The following is a 20179-nucleotide window of genomic DNA, read 5'->3' on the forward strand; positions in this document are numbered from 1 at the left end:
GACAGACAGACAGACAGGCAGGCAGGTAAACAGGCGTCTTACCACACTTCTCCGGTGAGATGCAGAGGGCGGAGTACGGCCGGTGGAGGAGCGTTCCCTCTGGGCACACGCAGCCCTCCGTCAGGCCTGAACACTGGTCCGGGTCCGAGTCGAAGTCGTGGTTGGGGCAGGACTGGGACGTGCAGGCCGGCAGGCAGGCCTGATACCGCAGAGTGTCGGGACACGTGAAGGCTGCAGGGAGACACAAAAACACGCCACACGTTACTTTATTTAGGCTTTAGACCATAAACACCAGTCGGGTCGGACTCTGCCTTGATTTTGCACTTTTAATATTCAATAATATGGCACTTAATGAAGGTTACTGGCCTCTACTGACGACTACAACAGGTTTAAAATACAACCTGTATGCTTGCTTGCAGCCTGTACAAAATGCAGCAGCTAGGCTATAAACTGACCTGACACCACTCTGGCAACCAGTTAAGTTCAGGATTGATTTTAAGATTCTTTTAATCACATTTAAGGCACTACATGGATTAGCTCCTGCCTACATTTCCGAACCACTAAGCCCTTACACTACTGACGGTCACTGAGGTCGAATAACTAAAGCTCATTGCTATTCCAAACTAAGACCCAAAGGTGACTGATCCTTGGCCGTCCTGGCACCCAGCAATCCCCCTCGCATTAGATCAGCTGGTTGACTGTTTGTCTCTTCACTGTTTTAAACAACATTAAAACTTTATGGAGCGTATTTCTCTAATCTAAAGAGTGTGTTCTGGGTGCTGTATAGATAAAGTTTTACTGATTTATTTGCAGGACTCATTTCGCAGCAGAGAAGCACAGATTAAATAACACAGTTAACAATGGAGGAGTTCCATTTAGCTGCTTCACTTCCAGGGTCCTGGTGTTGTGCATGCCGGCTCATTGTCACACTGTCATGGCTTTAACAGAGGGTGGTAGCCAGTGTTAATGCCATTAGTAACACCTGTCTTCCCTACAATTACAAGTCAAAATGTCTGCTGTGAATAAGGCCTGTAGAGATGCTTGTAAGTCCAGTCATGTTACACTGGTGTCCAGTTACCGACGGGGCAGCATGGGGGAAGTGAACAAGGCTGTACAAACATTTAGACAACTTTGCCTGGACTCAACTCAGTGCCTTGTTTATGTCACACACCCACAATGTTGTCTGTGTAAATGCATCATTATTACAAACTTTTAAAAACTCTTAATGTCTTTTCAACATAAATATGTGTCCCTGGTGTATTTAGAGGCCAACAAACTGAGAAAAGATCCTCCTCCGCTCTCTTTCCCCAGTTTCATCTTTCTGTAAACGGGTATGAAAACACGCAGTTTATATTTGGCCTCATTTATGATGTCATAAGGGGATCCCATGAACATGTGACCTCCTCCAGCCCTTCAGCAGGCCGACCGTCCCCGCTCACTGTAAGCCTCCTGAATCCACCAGTGTTTTTTTCCTCATGAATACCAGCTCACAGAAAGATAAAGAGGCAAAAGCAAAGCACACAGATTAGATTGTCTCTGTTCTTCTGAAACAGAGCGTTCAGACAGAAACTGCACCAGTCATGTCTAATAAGAGAAGAATAATGTTTTTTGAACATTAATCCATGTAAACCTGTTCTAGCAGGATTCTCCAGGAACAAATATGAACTTGCACATGAGCAGAATACAGGACCTTTAAGATATTTAAGCTCCTGTAACTGCAGTCACACTCCGCCAACTCTAGTGCAGGAGTATTTTACTTTGTTCTGCTTCTTTCTTTGGGGTGTTTCCACTCCTGCTCAAAGGGAAACTGTGTTTTAACATCAGTCTTACGGCAGTAATCCGGACTCCTCCACTCAATGCAGATGTTGAACTTGTGGCAAGAAGCCACGTAGGCAGCCAGAGCCACACACTGGTTGTTGACGTACTCTGAATCTCGTACCCAAACCTCGCAGAATGTGCTCGGCGGGACCTGCAGACACAGAAACAATTAAATGAGTGTCAACTTAATATTATTACTGTATTTCAAGCTCCTGATTAAGTAAGTAACAGAGATCTTTCCATTATTAGCAGCTAGTTAGCTTCACCGCTGGCACTTGTCATCTAGTGTTTCTGGTTATATTATACCAGAACCAAATTATATCAGCTGCCTTCTGGGTTTCAGACAGAGCCTGGTTTAGTTCAGAGCCAGGCTAAGAAACTGCTAACCTACTGGCTCCTGTGTGAGGATGGGTTAACATGGGTTAACTTACAAAGGCGTGGCAGGGGGCGAAGGTGTGGTTCTGCAGCATGCCCAGGCAGCTGGAGCAGTCGCTCGTGGAGCAGTTGTGCTCGCGGCGGCGGTTGTAGCTGATGTAGCTGGTGGTGTTGGGAACCTGCCAGCTGTCGATGAAGACAGCAGGATCCTCCCTTGCTCCCAGCGTGGTGCCGTTGGCCAGAGTCAGGTCATTTGTTGGGTCTCCATCGCAGAAACCTGAGGTGGGTGTGGGAGGGGTCCACAAAAATCCAACGTTTACTTCAGTCCCAGAATGCATCACAGGTATGTTTTTATTAATTGCTTATGAAGAGTGTGCCTAGTCAAGCTGCTCTCTCTCTCATATGTTTCCCTGCTCCAGGACACCTGATTCAAATGAATGGGTTATTATGAGGCTCCTGCAGAGCTTGATCACATTTGAATCAGGAGTGTTGGAGCAGGGAAACATCTAAGACACACAGGACCAGGATTGGGAACCGAATTAAAGCATAAAAATGCAACAAAAAAAAACCCCAACATCAAGCAACCAACTCTTACCACAGAGGCCCATGGTGGGAAGCTTGTTGCTGGAGATGTCGGTCTCGATCACCATCATGCCGGTGCTGTGGTACCACTGCAGCTTGAGACCAGATGGGCTGCGGATCAGGTACATGTTGCCTGTGTCGTACACCTCGAAGCCAAACTTCTTGAATCGTGGCTTGGCGTACCGTGAGTTGACGTAGAGCTGAAGGAAAAACAATGATAGGTTTTAAAAGTGTGATCTGCAGATCAAACAGCTTTACATACGAAGTAGAAATCGGAACAAGAAGAGAGCGTTTCTTACCCTCCTCTGCAGCCTGTTGATGATGATTTGGTTGGATTTGTGGGTGATGTTGAGCGCCACCAGACAAAAGTTAGTGAAATTCCAGAGAAGCTTGGGAAAAGAGAAGAAAATCAGGTCAAAATTGCGTTCAAATCGCCCTATGGGAGGTAGCTAAGTGTGACATTGACTCACTGGTGACTCTGAATCAGCAGGACACTCCTGGACCAGGACGCTGACGGTCTCATTGGGCAGCTGGGTCACTATGTATGAGGCAGCCTTGTAGATGGCAACGCTGTTCCCATCAAAAGTGATGACGTTCAGATCAGGAAACATCGAGCAGCGACCTGAAACACACGGGAGAGACAAAAGTGATGGTCGTCATCATTCAGGTCAGTCAAATTTATAAAAACAGGCTGTGACACAAATGAAATGGAAATAGAAAATAGTGTATTTCTTTATGTGTGTGTGTGTGTTTCCCTCACATGGACAGTCCCACTGAGGGCAGCACTTGTCTCCATTGACCAGTATGGCAAAGCCAAGCAGGCCGCAGTTCGGAGGGTCGGCACTGAAGGGGCAGCTCTGGGATTTGTTGAACAGGACGAGCTGGTTGTTGACGCAGATGTACTTCGTGCACTCATCAACGATCTCTGCATACGGAGACTGGATGGAAACAAATTGAAAATAAAGGACAGAGCTATTTGCAAGCAGGAAAGAAAACCGAGGGGTTTACTTGGTTGTTTGTTCCAGAGCTTTCCACCATATCCCACGGCCTTCTTCAGACACACAACACCAGGGGGTCATATACAACACCCTCCCCATATAGTACAAGTTGTTATCATATGATCAAACTGTCCATTTGCTGAAGAAGGCCATGGATATTATCTGGAAAGAAATAGTAAGTGAACTTTGAGTTTAGAATATTTTGCAGCAAATAAACTTGTGTGTGAAATAAGTATGTAAATATATATGTAAACTTCAACATTGGCTCCTGCTGTATATGTTTGTGTGATTAAAGCTGCAGGTGATGCTTCCAAACATTTTGGGTTCGAAATGACTTGAAGGTGTAAAAGTTTACAAATTAGAAATACAGATATTGTGGATCTTTTATGGAACTTTTCCCTCCAGCAATTATGTGACTGTAATGAAAATGTATAACAAGTGAACCTACAGTGCACATCCTTGTAGGTGACACAGCCATGGACGTTGTCCCCTCTGTTGTGTGTCTGGTCGTTTCCAGAGTTGTGTAAGGCGGCGCCGGTGCAGGAGGCGTGGTTGCACCCGGACTGGTGCGATCGACTCTGTCCCGCTCGGTGGTTTGGACCGAGGCGGCAGGTGGGAGTGAGGTCGTAGCGGGAGTGGGAACAGCAGGCTGAGTGGAGATCAGTGAATCGGGTGGAGGCGGCACCGGTTGGGACGTGGATGGTGACACGTCGGTCTCTTTGGTTGTCGGTGCTTTCTCAGACTCTCTGGTGGTTGTCACGGGGACAGCTGTCGATTCTGTGACTGTTGTTAGAGTGGGAACAGGCATTGGTGTTGTTATGGAGGTCAGGAGGGGAACTGCCACGGTCGTCCCAGTACGTTCGGTCGTGCTCTCTGTAGTGACCATCTCGGCAGATGTTGCGACGGTTGTAGATGGCATTTCTGACATGGTTGTTGTGCCAGGGCTTGGCGGGACGGTCGGTGGGCCGACAGTGGTTGATCTGGTGGTTACTGATGGAGGCCTCGTTGCTACGGTGACCCTTGCAGTGACTGGCCGGACGGTTGGCCTCTGAGTCGACGTGATTCTAGGGGTAACTCTTGACGTCACGGGGACTCTGGGCGTCGTTCTGACGGTGGTCGTCCGTTTGATGGTGGTGGTCGTCGTCGTAGCAGGTGTAGCTCTTTCAGTGGACACCAGCCGGGTGGTGACTTTGTCCAGGATGGTCGTTGGCCTTGGAGCTGCGGTGGAAGTAGTCGTGTGCAGCATAGACCATGATGGAGGCGGCGTGGTTGTAGCGCTGGTTGCCACTACCACTCTGTCAGTCACCGGATGTGTCGTCTCTGTAATCGGCTGTACAATGACGGGTCTGAGAGTGGTGATAACCACGTCTGGTGGAGCTCTTGTTGACACCGTGGTGAGATGTGTCTCAGGAACACCGGGCGCAGGTGAAGGCGGGGGGGTAACCAGTTTCCTGGTTGTAGTGGCTCCAATGTCTGCAGTTGAGACTTCAGGAGCCGTCGTGGTCTTGGCAGTGGTGACTGTGTCAACGGCTGATGTCGCAGAAGTAATAACCAACTTTGACGTTACAGGAAGTCGAGGCACCTCAGTAGTTTTAGTGGAAGTGACGACATGTATGCTAGTTTCAGAAATGACCTCTGGTGTAGTCTTCACTGTGGGGCTGTAGACCAGGGTGGAGGACGTCTCCCGATGGGGGGGACGCCACGGCTCAGAGGTCTTCACAGTAGATACGAGATGGGTGGAGCTCTCGGTTGTTGGTGAAAGTGGCACAGTAGTTGTTTCTGTGATAGACACGGGCACAACAGTTGGTTTTGTTGTCACAGGAGGACCTGTGGACACGGTGGACGTTTCTGGAACCTCGGGAAGTCTTGAGATTGTGGTCCGAGTGGTTTTCTCTGTTGTTGGGACGCCAGCAGACCAGGAGGTTCTCTCAGAGTAGGCAGTGGAGGTGGACACAGGAGAGGTCGTGGTGTCTGTGACCTCCACAGGTGGAGGCGCAGCCGTCGTTGTTGTAGCTACAGGCATTTCAGACACAGTGGATTCAAGTATGGTCACTTTTTTCGTTGTTGTTCCCCAGTCTGTGTCAGCTGACGTAGGGGCAGACGGCACAGCTGTAGTCTGTGCAGCGTGGACTGGCGCTGTCGTTGATAACTCAGGAGCAGTTGTTGTAGAAGTCATCAGTTCAGGGGGAGTGGTGTGCAGAATTTTCTCTGTGGCAACAGGTGGTGATGTTGTCTCTGGACTTATGTACGGAGTTGTTTTACTGGTGATGAAAGGTGCAACTGGAGTGACTGATTCTGTGGTTTTAGCTGAAGTGACTGGGGGCAGCGGTACAGTTCCCGTTTCAACAGGAGGTGAGGTCGGGGGAGGTGAAGAGGTTGTGGAAGCTGTGCTTGGTAAACCAGGAGGAATGGGCGTAGTTGTTGTTGGGGGAAGTCGCTCCACTGTTACAGGCTTTGTGCTGGTGTCTGTGTATGCAGTGGTGCCTGTACTGGGCACAGTAGTCCTGTCTGTGACTATCGCCATCTCTGAGACTGGAGCAGGACCTGGACTAGAAGCAGTTATGATTGGAATAGCTGCTTCTGAGCGTGTTGTGGCCTCTGTCGTTGTTGTGGTTGGGTGCAAGACTACAGGAGGAGGGGTCCTGATGGTGGTCGGCCCTTCGACGGAGCTTGTTGTCGGCGCCGCAGTGGTATACAGCTGCTGGGTCGTAGCAGTGGTGGTGAAGAGCGGCTTCAGGAAGTCGGAGGAGGAGGTGAGCAAGAACAGAGCTGTGATAGCGAGGGGGGTGCCAGTCGTCCTGGGCGTGCTGGGGCGGAAGGGGCTGATAGTAGAGCTCACAGCTCTGGTCGTCCACTCCGTTGTATCTGTTACAGTCGTGGCTGAGGCTTCAGTCACTTTGACCGTAGACAGCGGCTCCACCACCTCCGGTGTGACAACAGGGGACGCTGTTGGAGGAGATGGAGGTCCTGCTGTACTGGACAGTTCAGGAGCTGCAGAAGGAGAGACGGTGGCTGGACGGGTCGGCTCATCGGGGGCGGGTGGCGCCTTAGTCGAGGTTGTCTGTGCGCTCACCGCAGGAGCGGTCGTGGTGATTTTAGCGGTAGGACGAGTGTGTGGAGGGGCAGAGGATGTGCTGGAGGTGGTGATGGTGGTCTGGAGTGGGGTGGTGGAGGCAGCAGGGCTTGTAGTGGTTGCAGAAGTGACAGCTGCAGAGGTCAGCTGAGCCGTGGACGGTGTCACGGGCTGCACAGCAACTGGGACTTTAATGCCTGAACCCAAACAATAAAACGTGGGTTAGAGAAGCGCTGAGCTCGACAGAGGGACAGTTTCCAAACAGCTTCCCTTAGATCTTATTTCATGGAGCGTTAGGTATACGTTAGGCAGCAGATTTGGCCAAAGCCAAGACAACTGTTTACTCTGTGGGAGGTGACGTCATTGTTCATGGTCTCTCCTCTTTTTAAAAGGTTTTAATATTGTTATCTGTTTTATCTGTTTCACTCATTTCTTTATTGTAAACTACTGTAAAAGTCTCAATGAGAGTTGTGCGCTTCAAAAAGAAATCTAATAAATGTATTGCTTACTAACTTAAGGACACACACAACCAGATGGACACTGGCATAAGCCTATTCAAATTAAACAAGCATAGTATGGAGCAGATATACTCTGCTTCAAGTGCAGTATATTAGAAAAGTATTTCAGTGACACAGTGAAGATATTGTGTCATCTTTCTTTTGCTAAATTTGTTTATTAAGTGTATTTTTTTTAGTGGTTACTTTCAGGCAGATGTGTACGTGTAAGTAACCCTCTCTGTCTTTTTATTGTCATCTACCTTCAACATCCTGTTCCACTGATCAGTTCAATATCTTAAGCAGTACACCACTGGAATCAATCAGGGGATACTCACAGTCTTCGGCATAGACGCACCGACGGGTGACCTCGTCCAGGACCATGTGTGGGGGACAGACAGGGAGGCAGCCCTCCACTCTGTACAGACAGACATCAACACACAGCCATGAACAAAACCACAAAAAACAAAACCTCGTTACTGATCTCAGAGCAAAGCAGGAAGATTTGTGTTCTGGTCTGTTTTAGATGAGTTTTGATGTGGAGACTGGTGTTGTTATTCCCCATCAACAGCACTCTGTGGGTCTGAACATTTAATGTGTGTCTACCGTAAAATAAAGGTCATGTTCTGTGTTACTTTCAAGTTTTGGAACAATGAAACTGAATCACAGATAAACTTGGCTTTAAACACAAGACTTAATTATGTCAAACATCATTTCCACATCTTTTCAGTACAGACCTACAATTATTATTTGAGATTACAGAGGAGTAACATGTGAGGGAAGAGTTTAAATCTGCAGTTGGAAACGTTATTTAACTCTAATTTTGGTTGAAATAACTAACACTGACCGTTGCATGTCAAAAAAAAATGCCAATCAGGGTTAACTAGAAAGTGATTAGTCAATCATAGCCACTCTATACAAACAAGGGCCTCCATGGCTTGTCTGTTGTTGCCTGTTGGAGTTGAAGCCCTTTGAAAATTACATTTGCTGGTATGTTCACCCAATCTACACTCCTCAGAAACATATTTGAAGACCTAAGAGGTGAATGAAGCTCTATCAGAGGTGGGTGACACCAGGTAATTCAGGCCTGGTGTATCCATCTAGGTCCAGTTGAGATTGTCTACAAACTGTGTTAAGAGTTACTGAAAAGGTCAAACGTCTCACTGTGGGATGGTGCCGCAGGCTTCAGCTGACGGGTCGCTGCAGGTCTTGAAGCACGGGACGACGCAGGAATCGTACCTCCACTGACAGCGAGGGGCAGGCTGGGCGTCCGGGCTGGGGCCTGGCACAAAGAAAAACCCTCCACACTTTTACTTCAAGGGCACAAAACTACTTACAGGTACAATAAAATAGGGGTGAAATAAACAAATCTCCACCTTCAGATCAGATTTAATTGTAACAGAGGTCTGCACACAGCTTTAACCTACTGAACTTACCCTTTATTTACCCTCTTAGCTCACAGTTAGCAAAGAAGATGTTGCACCATTAGATCAAATGTTAATGGATGACATCATTTTACACGCATAACATATTTGGTATCTTCAGAAATTTGATTGAAATTTAAAATAAAGTTTCCTCCAGTTTTGAATGATTATCTTAACTATACATGAGAGTAATAAAGGACCCATCTGTGGTTGCAGGAAGGTAAAATGTGTTAAAATACACCTCACAGTTAAAGAGTTAAACTGCTCAAACAACACCGATAGGAAATAACAATCACTCTGATGCCGCTTGAAAAGTTGTATAGGAAAAGTATATCATGTTACTAATCTACACGGGCTAAAAAGGACCCTCAAATGTTTTCACACAGCAGTAATATGATGAACTTAGAAAGCCATTAGTATCCATCTAATGTTTGGACTCTGCTCTGAATGTGTGCGGCATTCACTGCTGTCAGCTGGAAATCCAATCTACTATTGGCTCCTGCTCCTTTTCCATTAACTAAAACAAATGCTGCAGTATTTTTAGCATCCGTGATTAGCCTGGCTGGTCTCTGAGCGGAGTATGCAGGGAGTGGAGTCACTAGTCTTGACCTCTGACCCCAGAGAGAAGCGCTGGTGGCCAACTAAAACCAGAGCAAAGTTTCCTGAATTAACTAGAAGCTCAACTAGAACCATAACCCCATCAGGGATCAGTCTCCAAGTTTTTATCTTATATCAAAATGACGCATAACAACCTCCTAAACTCAGATGCTACAGCGGCATTAAGAGATCAGACAAAATGCCAGTGGTGTCATCTCTTTGGAATTGCTTTGCTAACGGATTGGGACTAAGTTTAATTGCCGTCAGCTGTTGGCAGCAAACATTGCAACAGCAAATAAACCTGTGTAATGTGGTCTGTACCTATTTTCACAGTCAATTAGTGGCCAAACATTCCTCGGTTCTGGCTTCTCAGCTGTGACGTCCTTACTCTGTTTGTCTTATGTCAATTACCTGTAGTTCTGTAGGTTCTGGACTGTTGCTTATAGAGAACAAGGAAGTACAATAAACATGAAGAAGGAAGAACTACGAAGGACGTCATGTTCTTTTTGACCAGGAAGAATTGCATTACAGATATCCGCGATGTCGAGCTATTAAATGTTTGTTGCATGGCAGACTTTGCTGTAGTGACGTCAGTGTTCCTTGATCTCAAATGTCGATGTCACACATCATTAATCCACGACAACATTATCTTTCTCATTTTCAGCCTCAGCAGTCTTTTAGTGAGCGTGATGTGTGTGTGTGTGTGTGTGATGTGTTCGCTGCACGTCGGTCACTTCAGTGCTGCTGACCTGTCAGTCTGAACAGCGTGGCCTTGCGGAAGCTGTCGGTGTGTCTGTATTTGAGCAGGTGGAGGCGGGGCGGCGTGGCGTGCAGGAAGAAGCCGGGTTTGGCGTGGGACTCCAGCGAGTCGTAGCCGGGGATCCACGTGTTCCTGTGGAGGACGAAGGTGGCTCCGTCCCAGAATGCCTCGCTGTCCTCCCACTTGGCCAGCCTCACCTGGCCGCTGGGGCTGGCGAACAGGAAGTAGTTCGGTCTATCAGCTGCCTCAAAGGAAACCCGCGATGTGTCTGTGTGGAAGGAAACAAAACGAGGAGCTGGTCATTAAAACCACAACCTTTATACAACTGTGAACTGCTTTACTCAATACTTCAGCTAGTTAAATAGATAATAGAATTCCTGTCTGGTATTTATCCTTAGAAACAAGATACAAACCCAATATTGACATTTTTTCACTTTATTAAGTTGTTTTGGTGAATGTGTTAGCAAATAGTTTCTTATTTACAAACCCAGCAGACGTGATTTGTGTTTCTGTCCGTCAATGAATGAATGAAAGGAATCAAAGTCCGATATTCACTTTCCATTTAGCTATTTTGATGTCCAGCAACTCCTGAGAGGAACATCAACCTCCTTTTTTTGTTTTTTCTTTTGCTGAACATGGCTAGTAAACACATAAGTCAATACACAATGAGCTGAAAGATGCTAGAAAGCTCTGTGGAGCCGCAGGGTTGGTTTATAATTCTCTGTGGGTTTGTCACCACGAGCGACACCTTTCACATCACATGTTTTATTCACTATTAGTATAAAAGATAATGATTAGTGCAGCTTTGAATCTTCAAGCCCACTGCACATTCATTTAACTTTTCCCTCCATAAACATATTCATGTGCCTTGTTTCTTGTCACCAACCATTTAAAGAGAGCTGGATAAATGATGATGTCTAAAATAACCTTCATAAACTTAAAAACAAATTAGAAAAACTGTTTAATAAGAAAACCATACTGGATTAATGACTCACAAAAATAGAGCCCAACAACATTTTACTGGAGAAAGAACTGAGAAATGATGGAGTGAATTTATTTTGTCTGCAGAAGCTGGAGATCTTAATTTGCTGTCAGTGTATTTGTCCAGCTGCAAGAGAGACCGACTGCAAAAGAAGCTGCTAGAATAGATTTATTGTTGGCTTATCATAAGACCACAGAATGATTTTAATAGAAACAGTGCATTAAAAATCCTATTATGAGTGCACTGTTCTGGTAACTCACAGAAAACAATGGTTTAAATGACGCAGAACGTGTCTGACTTCCTCTTAAAAAGGATCCAGAGAACAGTAGTTCTGCAGCTCACATGCAGTAAACAGTGAGTCCAGCTTGTTCCAGTCTTGGCGTGCAGACGGGCCCGTAGCTCAGGTTGCCATATTAGCATTCGGCAACCTGATCTCTGAACCCTTCTGCCACTGGAAGTCAATGGAAGTCCATCTCCTTCATCAGTGTTTTCACTGGGACGCTCAAATCATTCCAAACACTGATGAATACAGAGGAAACGGTAGAAGAGGAAAACGCCGACCGGCTCGCTTTCAGTCGGAGCAGAAAGAGTCGAAGCTCTCCGATTCTCAGATTAGACGAAGGAGCAGTGACGTGAGTGAGTAAAAGAAGAGCACCTGTATGACGCAATGGAGAGCTGGATGTCTATATCTGTTATTTAGTTGATAACAAATGTTGTTCAGGACTTCGATACTCACCAGGAAGTCAAATTCACTTTTCAGACTGTCGTCAGTCAGCTGTGTTTTATTAAAGTATGTGATGTTGTTGCTCTACTCCAGGATGCTCTTTAGCATTCTTGACTACATTGTTTGTTTTTATAATGACGTTCATTAATGTGTAATGTAATGTCCCTACCAAATAAACACAGAAATAAATAAAGGCATTAATAATAAGTAACTGTTCACTAGCATGTTAACGCTACGTTTTCAGGTTACTCCTGGTAATCTGGTCTAAACTGTTTTCTTCAGAGCAGGTGAATAAAAAGGCTTTACTGGGTTTCTTCATTCTTTCCTAAGGTAATTTTTCTTGACAAGCAACCTCTCGCAGTCAGGAGAATATTGAGAGTGTTGTCTCAGAGCAAAGGGCTGGGTGGATGGTGGATGGTGGATGGTCTGGTTTCCTCTTTAACCTTAACCAAGTAGTTTTAGTTGACTAACCAGAATTTAATTTGGCAGATCAGAAAACACTTGTCTGCATCTTTATAGAAAGTAGAGCACATCACATCACTCCGCTGACTGTCAATGTGCCAAAGTATAGATTTTAAAATCCAAATACTTGTTTCATAAAGTAGTAAATGGTCTTTGGCACAGCGTGAAGTATTCGGACCTCTCAGGTCATCTGCTGCAGCTAAACTCAGTGTTTCTACGATAAAACCAAGCAGCTTTTAGTCTCTATGCTCCTCCACTAGTGGAACAAACCTCCTGAACACCTGAGGTCTGCTAATACTGTCAATTCATTTAAATCAGGCCTTAAAACAACACTGTTTACTTTGGTTCTCCAATGAATTAGATACTTCCTTTAAATCTGTAACTATTTAGGAGCTTGCTTTTGTTTTTATAGTCTTTCTTTTTAAACTTTATTTATTTGTGTTCTTATAGTTTTTTTACAAGCAGTTCTAATGTTTTTCTGTCCCTGTAAAGAGTTTCCTTGTGTCTGAATGTTGCTATTTAAGGAAACGTGCCTATAGTCATATTTGGTAGTGAGTTAATTGTTGTTTTCCTCATTAAAGTAAGAGCTGGTTTCTCACAGTCAAGTAGAAACGCAGTCAGAATACCTGTTTCATTCAGCACCTCTCTGTATTCTGCTGACATGAAAACATATCACTGCGGTATCTACACACCGATCAAACTTTCCCAAACTCCACTACAGAAGTTCCCATTCATGCACTGATACCACATCTACTGTATCCTGCATTAGCAAAGCAGACACTTCTTTTTTCTCCTACAGTGACACTAAATGAGTGGAAAATAAAACAATAAAGCCTCTCAACTAACCACAAGGTTCCCACGCTCACTCAGACAGAAAATTCAACTGCATTCCCAACACACTGTTCTTGTAATAAATTAAGTAATTTCTGTCCATCTGAACCTTCATCAGAGGAGAAATTGTGAAACAGTTGCAAGATATTGCTCCTTTCTGATGGATATGAATAAGAGATATTCTTCAGAACATGTTAAGGGTTAAACAACACACTGATAAGTGATTTTTAGTTAAAAAAAACACTTTAAGTGAATATATTTGCTATGGCAACACACATTTAATCTCCACTAGGGGGTTTTCCTTATGGACCTATAAGTAAGGGATAGTCAGGATCATCCAGGATGATTCAAGACCCCTCTGCTTCCCGTCGGGGTGTGTTTCACAATAATGATGACCTCGCACATTATCCCTCCTATTACACAGTTTCCTGCTAAAGAAATCAACAATTTGACATATAATACTTTTAAAAACTACAGTCTGTTATATAGAAATAACAGAAAGCTGTCACTGACCAATCAGAATCGAGTATTCAACAAAGCCGTGTAATAAACATCGACGCTGCATCGACTGCTTTGGCCGGTTGCTGCGATACATGAACATCACTACAATGTTAGAGCGGGCAAACAGGGCTTATGATCGACAAAAACTATTTTCTTCCAACGCTTTTCTTTCTACTTCACATAGATATTAAGCCCTTGAATATAAAAATGTCTCACTGAAATCAGCTAAGAAATGTAAATGTTTTCTGCAGCTCCTGCATTTACTCATACTGGTTTACAGGCCGGTCTCGTCCAGGACGGTACGACGCACCAGCCAGCGAGGAGTCCACGTATGATTTTCCTCAGGATGCGTTCGTGCTCTCAGGGAGAGAGAGCTACAGCATGTTAGCAAATCTAGCTTTTGTTTTGTACCAAAAAACAGTTTTAAAACATTCATTATGAAAGTTTTTATATGACCTCAGTCATAGATTAGTAGTTGGGGTTTCTGACAGCTGACCAAAAATAAGATAAAATCTTCTCCAAATAAGAAATTGAAGGAGGAGACAGCAGAGTGAAGAGGGAGAGTGCTGCACTGACGACTTCGATAATCTCAGATCCCGTTCTTCAGGTGACACGGATCCTGCTCTGGAAATTAAGCTGACTCCTGCAGTCTGAGGAGAAGTAACTCACCGTGTGGTCGCGCTCTGCTGAGGCCCGGCGTCATCATGAACTGCGCCAGGACTCCTGGGGTGGGGGTGCCGCTGAGGTTGCCCCTCTGCAGGAACACGGAGCCACTGGAGCTGCTGGCTGCCAACAGTGTCGTCCGATCCCTGAAGATGATCAGCCTGAGGGGCCCTTTACCCAGAACTGCAGACAGGAGGCCAGGTCAGTGCAGCAGTGATTGTGTTTTATACATGTTATACTGCTTATTAAACTACTGCTTACTAAATACAATCACAAAATATTTCATTGATTCTACTATAAATGAGTGTGTTAGATTCGATGGTTGGATCAGTGTCCATAACAATGTGAAGTCAGACAAGCTGAATGGGACTTTGGGATAATTGATGCTGACATTTCTGTCCTCATTCATCTCTACATTTCCTTCTTGCTGGAACTTAATCTGACTTCTTTCTGCAAATCAATAGAACTGAACATTGTCCTCCAGAGTCTGTGATCAGAACTGCATCACTGATTGATCAGAGATGATAAAGTCCAGTTTATGATTTAAGTTCCTCGGTCACTGTAGCATTATTGTATCTCACACGGGTATTTGAATCTTAATGACAATGCTCGTAGAGAAAACAAAAACTCTGATCAATACCTTTATACTCATAGTTCTGCAAGGACAGTGCTGTACACATCATTCATAGATCCAGCCTTGTGTAGGTGTATGTGCATGTGATAGTTGTAGTTAATAGCTTGTAGGTCAGTAGAGAGCTTGTCATACCTTTGTTATAGTATTCACAATCATATGCTGCAGAGAGAAGCACAGAGACAGTTAATAACATTACACCAGAATAAACGTTATTGATTATAATGATTATACTTAAAAACAGATGCAGGTTTCTGACTTACGGCACAGAGACGGGGAGCGCCAGTCCACAGGAACGCCCTGGTGGCAGCAGCGCTGGGCGTACGCCGCCACGCTGGTGCAGAAACACTCACAGTCGCCTCCACGGCTGCAGGCACACGTGTCCGCCAGGCAGTTCATGTAGAACCAGGTAACGTCCACCTGGGCAGCGAGAAAAATAACTTCTCAACAATAAAAATGATAATATAAATAATCAATCAATGATGGGTAGGAAAGAGTGCATTCTGAAATCATAATCATTAGTTTAATTATCTATCTATTAAGCCTGAAGGGTAAAGTGTGTGAAAGGGAACAATAACAAACTCTGGCACATATTTGGGTCACATCAGGTTGAAAGTCATATATTAACAGTCAAAGACAATCAGATAGCAGGGAGCAGTTTCCAGAACTTAAAGAGGGAAGTAAGAGTAAGAGTCCACACTGCAGGACGGGACTGCTGCCGTGTCGTCACTCACCACTGGGTGGCAGGCCTGGAAGACCTCGCTGAGCAGGACGGCACACTGGCGCTTTGCAAAAGGCTCCCTGAGCGGACTGAGGCTGCAGGGGTGTCTGATATCTGGACTGTTCACACACTGAACATGCACACACAAGCACACACAGGGGTGTTAAATGACAGCTTTTTATTAGAGGTTAAGAAGCAAAGTCTGAAATGTCTCGTGCAGCGTAATTTGTTGGTTGAGGAAGTTTTTAAGAGTCTTGACAAATCTGATGAAAAGTGCGATGAACTAAACATGTTTAAGGTCATTCTGTTATTCTGTCATTAACATCACATCGCTTCAGTCTTCAGATTTATATTGAGATAGATTTAAAGCTACAGAGCTCAGTTGTAATATTCAAAAGGCTCCTTAAGGTTGATGGTGGTACAGGTGATATTTCACTCACCTCTGCTGCAGTCCAGCTGTTTCCAAATTCCTGTGGAGTCGGGGAGTCGATGTTGTCGGGTGTCCGCATCTCGTTCACCGTCTTCATGTCAAAGTTCCCGCACAGCCCACTCAGCTTCCCCTGAACACATCAGCAATATCTCTTCTCAACCAGATCCTTTATATTTACAGGTAACAACGTAATCTCATCATATCCTGCTTGTGTTGTCCTATTAAACATGTGAGTAACATATGGTAAGAATTTACTAAACTATGAGTGAGCCTGGGTTGTTGTGATAAAGCCTCTGACCAAATATTTGGCAAAACAATCTCAGCTCAAGGTCCACTTACTTGTTTGTTCTGAAGCTTTCAACCAATAAGCAAATTGAGTTTGAGTGAGTTGGAAAAGAAAGTTTGAACATCTAAGATAACTGTGCAAACTCAGTTTGCTGAAGATGATCATATGATCCGGTCAAAAGCTCCTAAACAAGCAAGTGAGTGGTTTCCTGGGTCAACAGCCACTACAGACAGGACAGACGCTGCTGAGGCTGATCCAAATCAATTAAAAGCACCAATTACTTTAACATCCAAACAGAACTCCTGCTTTGAAGGCATCTATTCAGGATGTTAGGCTGGTTAATGCATCAGTGTCGACTTAACATGACATTAAACTGAGGTGGATAGTGACTGGTGGGGGATGATGGCGTCCCCCCCTCCCACACAGAAGTCTGTCAGACTGGAGGAAACATGAGACTGAAAACAGAGTTGTTCTGTCTGATATCAGCCTGCGTAGGGAGAGCTTGAGATGAGATGATCTGATGTTTCAAAGTAAAGAATGAAGTGTCAAGCTCAAAGGAGACGGAAAGCAACAGGGCTGATGGGAAATGTAGTCTTGATATTAACAAACCCATCTTTTAACTGTGTAACTCCAGATTGGAGCATCAGCTAAATGCTGTACATACAACCTAAAATCACAACCCTGCAAACTGAGTCAGAATAAGGGCACTGAGGCGGCGTCTTACCTGCCAGCTTGGTCCGACCTGGATGTGGACGGTGGTCTTACGGTCCCAGAGGACGGTGACCTCTTCCTCTGGGAAATGAACCACTGTGAAGTATCCGGCAGGCCACATGAACATCCTCTGCTTCCTGTCTATCACACTGGATGGATTCTGCAAAGGAAAGAGTGGTTTCATTTGAATGAAATATCCTCTGAAGTTATTCAGGAGTTATTTAAAAAATTATTTCCCAGACTTTATGATTCATTTTAAGGTGTAATGCATCACATCTTTCTTTTTCAAACAGAGAAAATATAATGAGCGGGACTCTTACTGGCTTCCCAGTGTCATCATCGAATGATATGAAGGATCTGCCGATGTTGATGAGCAGAGATTTCCTGCAGATGACTCCGCTGTCAAAACAGTCGATGTTCTCAGCCGTCACACTGAGCATCACATCAGCGCTGCTCTGTGGAGGACAGAAGACACAATCACACAACCTACCGACGCCTGATAGCTGAGAAAACTGCTGATGATAAACCGTTTTATCACTTTTTTTCTTAAATGCACAACTCCGGACTTTGATGCTTCATTAAAAAAGTTAAGTTAGTTAACACTGCTGTTGCACTTAAAGGCTCCCTGTAGAGTTTTTGACCTCTAGGGGCGCTAGTCCTGCCGACCAGATTGACTTCACACTTTCCAGGTAATCACTAGTTTCAGTTCATGTCAGTTTAATCTCACTTGTCTTTTTACTTTATTATCAGGCTAATTTTGGGAGCTGCCAATGTCACAAGAGGACCTTATTTACTAGAAACTGCCGTGATCGACGTTTATTGAATACTTTAGTCCTGTGTTTAAAAAAAAAAAAACACTGAACATCCAAAAATGACCCAACAAATCAAAAACTAAAAGTCTTACCTGTCCAGATAAAAAGTTACTAGGTTAAAATACACCAAACCACAGTTTTGACTCTTATAAATAAATAGTTTCAATACCTTTACAAGATAGACTTTACATGCACCGACGTAGTCATACAGCAGCCCGTCAAACGTCCTGTAGTGGCGATCGCCGTAAGCCATGCACATGGATGGACACGGATGAAACACACACTGGAACGTCCCGTGCTGGCAAACACTACAAAGACAGCAAAGCTCCAGTGATTCAGCATCAACTTGTTCCCACTTAGTGCGCGGACATTTTTTCCCGTCTAATGGCCCCCTTTTGTGGAGATCCTCAGGTTTACAGCAGGCAGAAAAGTGGCCGGTGAATTGTCAAAGGATGAATCACGGCTCATTGCGCTATTAGGCTGTCATCTACATCTTCTTCCCTGGCTGTGGCTTGAAGAAGAAATGGAAGGATGGGAGAATGACTGAGATCACTGGGAGAGTGTTTCCTTTCACCAGCTATGAACGGTCTGAAGCAGAGGGAATCAAAGAGTCATACAAGGGCCCGCTCTGTTTTCCAGGCCTTTTTCTGCCCTGTGATAACAGAGAATTATGGATATCAGATGGCCACTTTCGCTGCTCTGACAGTCTCAGAGATCACTGCTTTCAGGCCAAATCTGACTTTGAAAAATTAGCAATGTTGTTGGAGATTTGTCTTAAATCTGACAGGTATTGTTGGCAGATGATTAGAGGAGGTAATACAAATTTGTGCGCCATGGCAAAATAGATGGAGGCCCACTGATGGAGGGACGGAAAATGAGAGCGTAAAGATCCCGTGGAAACACCAGACACTCTATTTCAAAGAACAAAGCTTGATCTGATTTTATATGTGGCTGGGTCTTCAACAAATGCACCCACGTACCACTGATGGCAGGGGGAGGAGACTCTGTCGCCGGGGAAATACTCCTTTCCTTTCCATAGGCAGGGGCAGGATGCAGGTTCAAAACACTCGTCTCCGTGTTTCAACAACCTGGTGAGCAAACACAAACAAAATATTCAAGCTCTGGATTTACTGACATGGAAAACAGATCCCTGCTGATGCACAAATACTTGAACTCCCTCACAGAAGACGGGAGTTGTCTTATAATGTTCTGTCTACCTCACTTTGTACATTTTGAGACATAACTTGTGATACTGGGCTATAATTAAGTTTGACCTGACTGGACATCAGCCGTGTGAGAACAAATAAACCTCAAAAGGCTGCTACAAAGAGTTGCAAACCATCTTATTGAACTGGAATAGCGTCACGTCATGTCACTACCAGACTAAGTGATGCCCATCATCATTCCCCTGAGTCCAAACGGCATCTTCAACTGTTTTTCTTCCTCACATTTAAGAAGCTGTGAGCAGGGAATGTTGGGCATTTTACTTGCTTACTGATTAAAACCATTATATTCATGATCAAATTCAGGTCTAGTCACTCACTCACACCACAGAGCACAAGTCTTGTCCAGTTTTCAGACTTCAGAACAGTCTCTACCTAACGATAGACATCCCTTACGTCCACACTAACGGTGGAAGAACTGGTTTCAGGTATTATGTACCTTTTAAATGGAATGAACTGAACTGAATCTGCCCTAAAACTAGAGTCACCTGTTACCCTTGGAGATTAAAAACCTTATTGTCTGATGTGTTTATCGTTTCATGCAACAGCCTCTTCGATTCTTGTTTAGTGGAATCGTGTATTGTGTAAATTTCTGTGTGTAAAACCAGATAATAATTACTTTAAGGAAGCTGAAGCTAATGACACAAGGAAGAAAGTCTTGGTAATTTACACAAACTTCCCATCAGCGAACCAAAGACGACCAGCAGATGAGCTCCCACCCAACGATCTGTGATGTAAAGCCAATCAGAGGGAGAAAAAGCTGATTGAATTGTTGACTGAAATCATCAATGGGCCAATAAAAGAGCCTCGTAACTCAGTACAGTCTAATTTGGAGCAATGTCGGTTATTATTCCAGAGCTGTGGGCTAACAGGATGCTATCATGTTATAGCATAATCATCATTTGGAGCTCCTGTGTTCATCTCCAGCTCAGATATGAGGACTGTCCTCTGCCAAGAGAACGACAGAGGCAGAGCCAAAGCAGGTTGGCTTCCAGAGCGAGAGCGATGCCAGGAAACAAGAGGGAGAGAGTTTCAGGGGTGGGCGACTGTGGATGAAAAGCGGTAACACTCGTTAGCTACA

At 44.7% G+C, this 20179-nt stretch overlaps 1 protein-coding gene across 1 annotated transcript in view; it reads right to left on the reverse strand.

Annotated features, from left to right (window-relative positions):
* Window positions 1-20179, reverse strand: part of otog (otogelin) — a 58021-nt gene that overhangs the window by 9903 nt on the left and 27939 nt on the right. Inside the window, exons 21-40 of the mRNA XM_070831545.1 lie at window positions 18856-18963; window positions 18045-18183; window positions 17384-17518; window positions 17077-17223; window positions 16077-16196; window positions 15650-15766; window positions 15179-15335; window positions 15051-15077; window positions 14291-14467; window positions 10111-10389; window positions 8505-8622; window positions 7679-7758; window positions 4222-7043; window positions 3536-3713; window positions 3246-3397; window positions 3075-3164; window positions 2789-2975; window positions 2250-2470; window positions 1831-1969; window positions 43-231 (exon numbers count right to left, since the gene is read on the reverse strand). Coding sequence (XP_070687646.1) covers window positions 43-231; window positions 1831-1969; window positions 2250-2470; window positions 2789-2975; window positions 3075-3164; window positions 3246-3397; window positions 3536-3713; window positions 4222-7043; window positions 7679-7758; window positions 8505-8622; window positions 10111-10389; window positions 14291-14467; window positions 15051-15077; window positions 15179-15335; window positions 15650-15766; window positions 16077-16196; window positions 17077-17223; window positions 17384-17518; window positions 18045-18183; window positions 18856-18963 — 5582 coding nt within the window. The remainder of the gene's footprint in view (window positions 1-42; window positions 232-1830; window positions 1970-2249; window positions 2471-2788; window positions 2976-3074; window positions 3165-3245; window positions 3398-3535; window positions 3714-4221; window positions 7044-7678; window positions 7759-8504; window positions 8623-10110; window positions 10390-14290; window positions 14468-15050; window positions 15078-15178; window positions 15336-15649; window positions 15767-16076; window positions 16197-17076; window positions 17224-17383; window positions 17519-18044; window positions 18184-18855; window positions 18964-20179) is intronic.

Source organism: Pempheris klunzingeri, chromosome 1, assembly GCF_042242105.1.
Source record: "Pempheris klunzingeri isolate RE-2024b chromosome 1, fPemKlu1.hap1, whole genome shotgun sequence".
Classification (NCBI taxonomy): Eukaryota; Metazoa; Chordata; class Actinopteri; order Acropomatiformes; family Pempheridae; genus Pempheris; species Pempheris klunzingeri.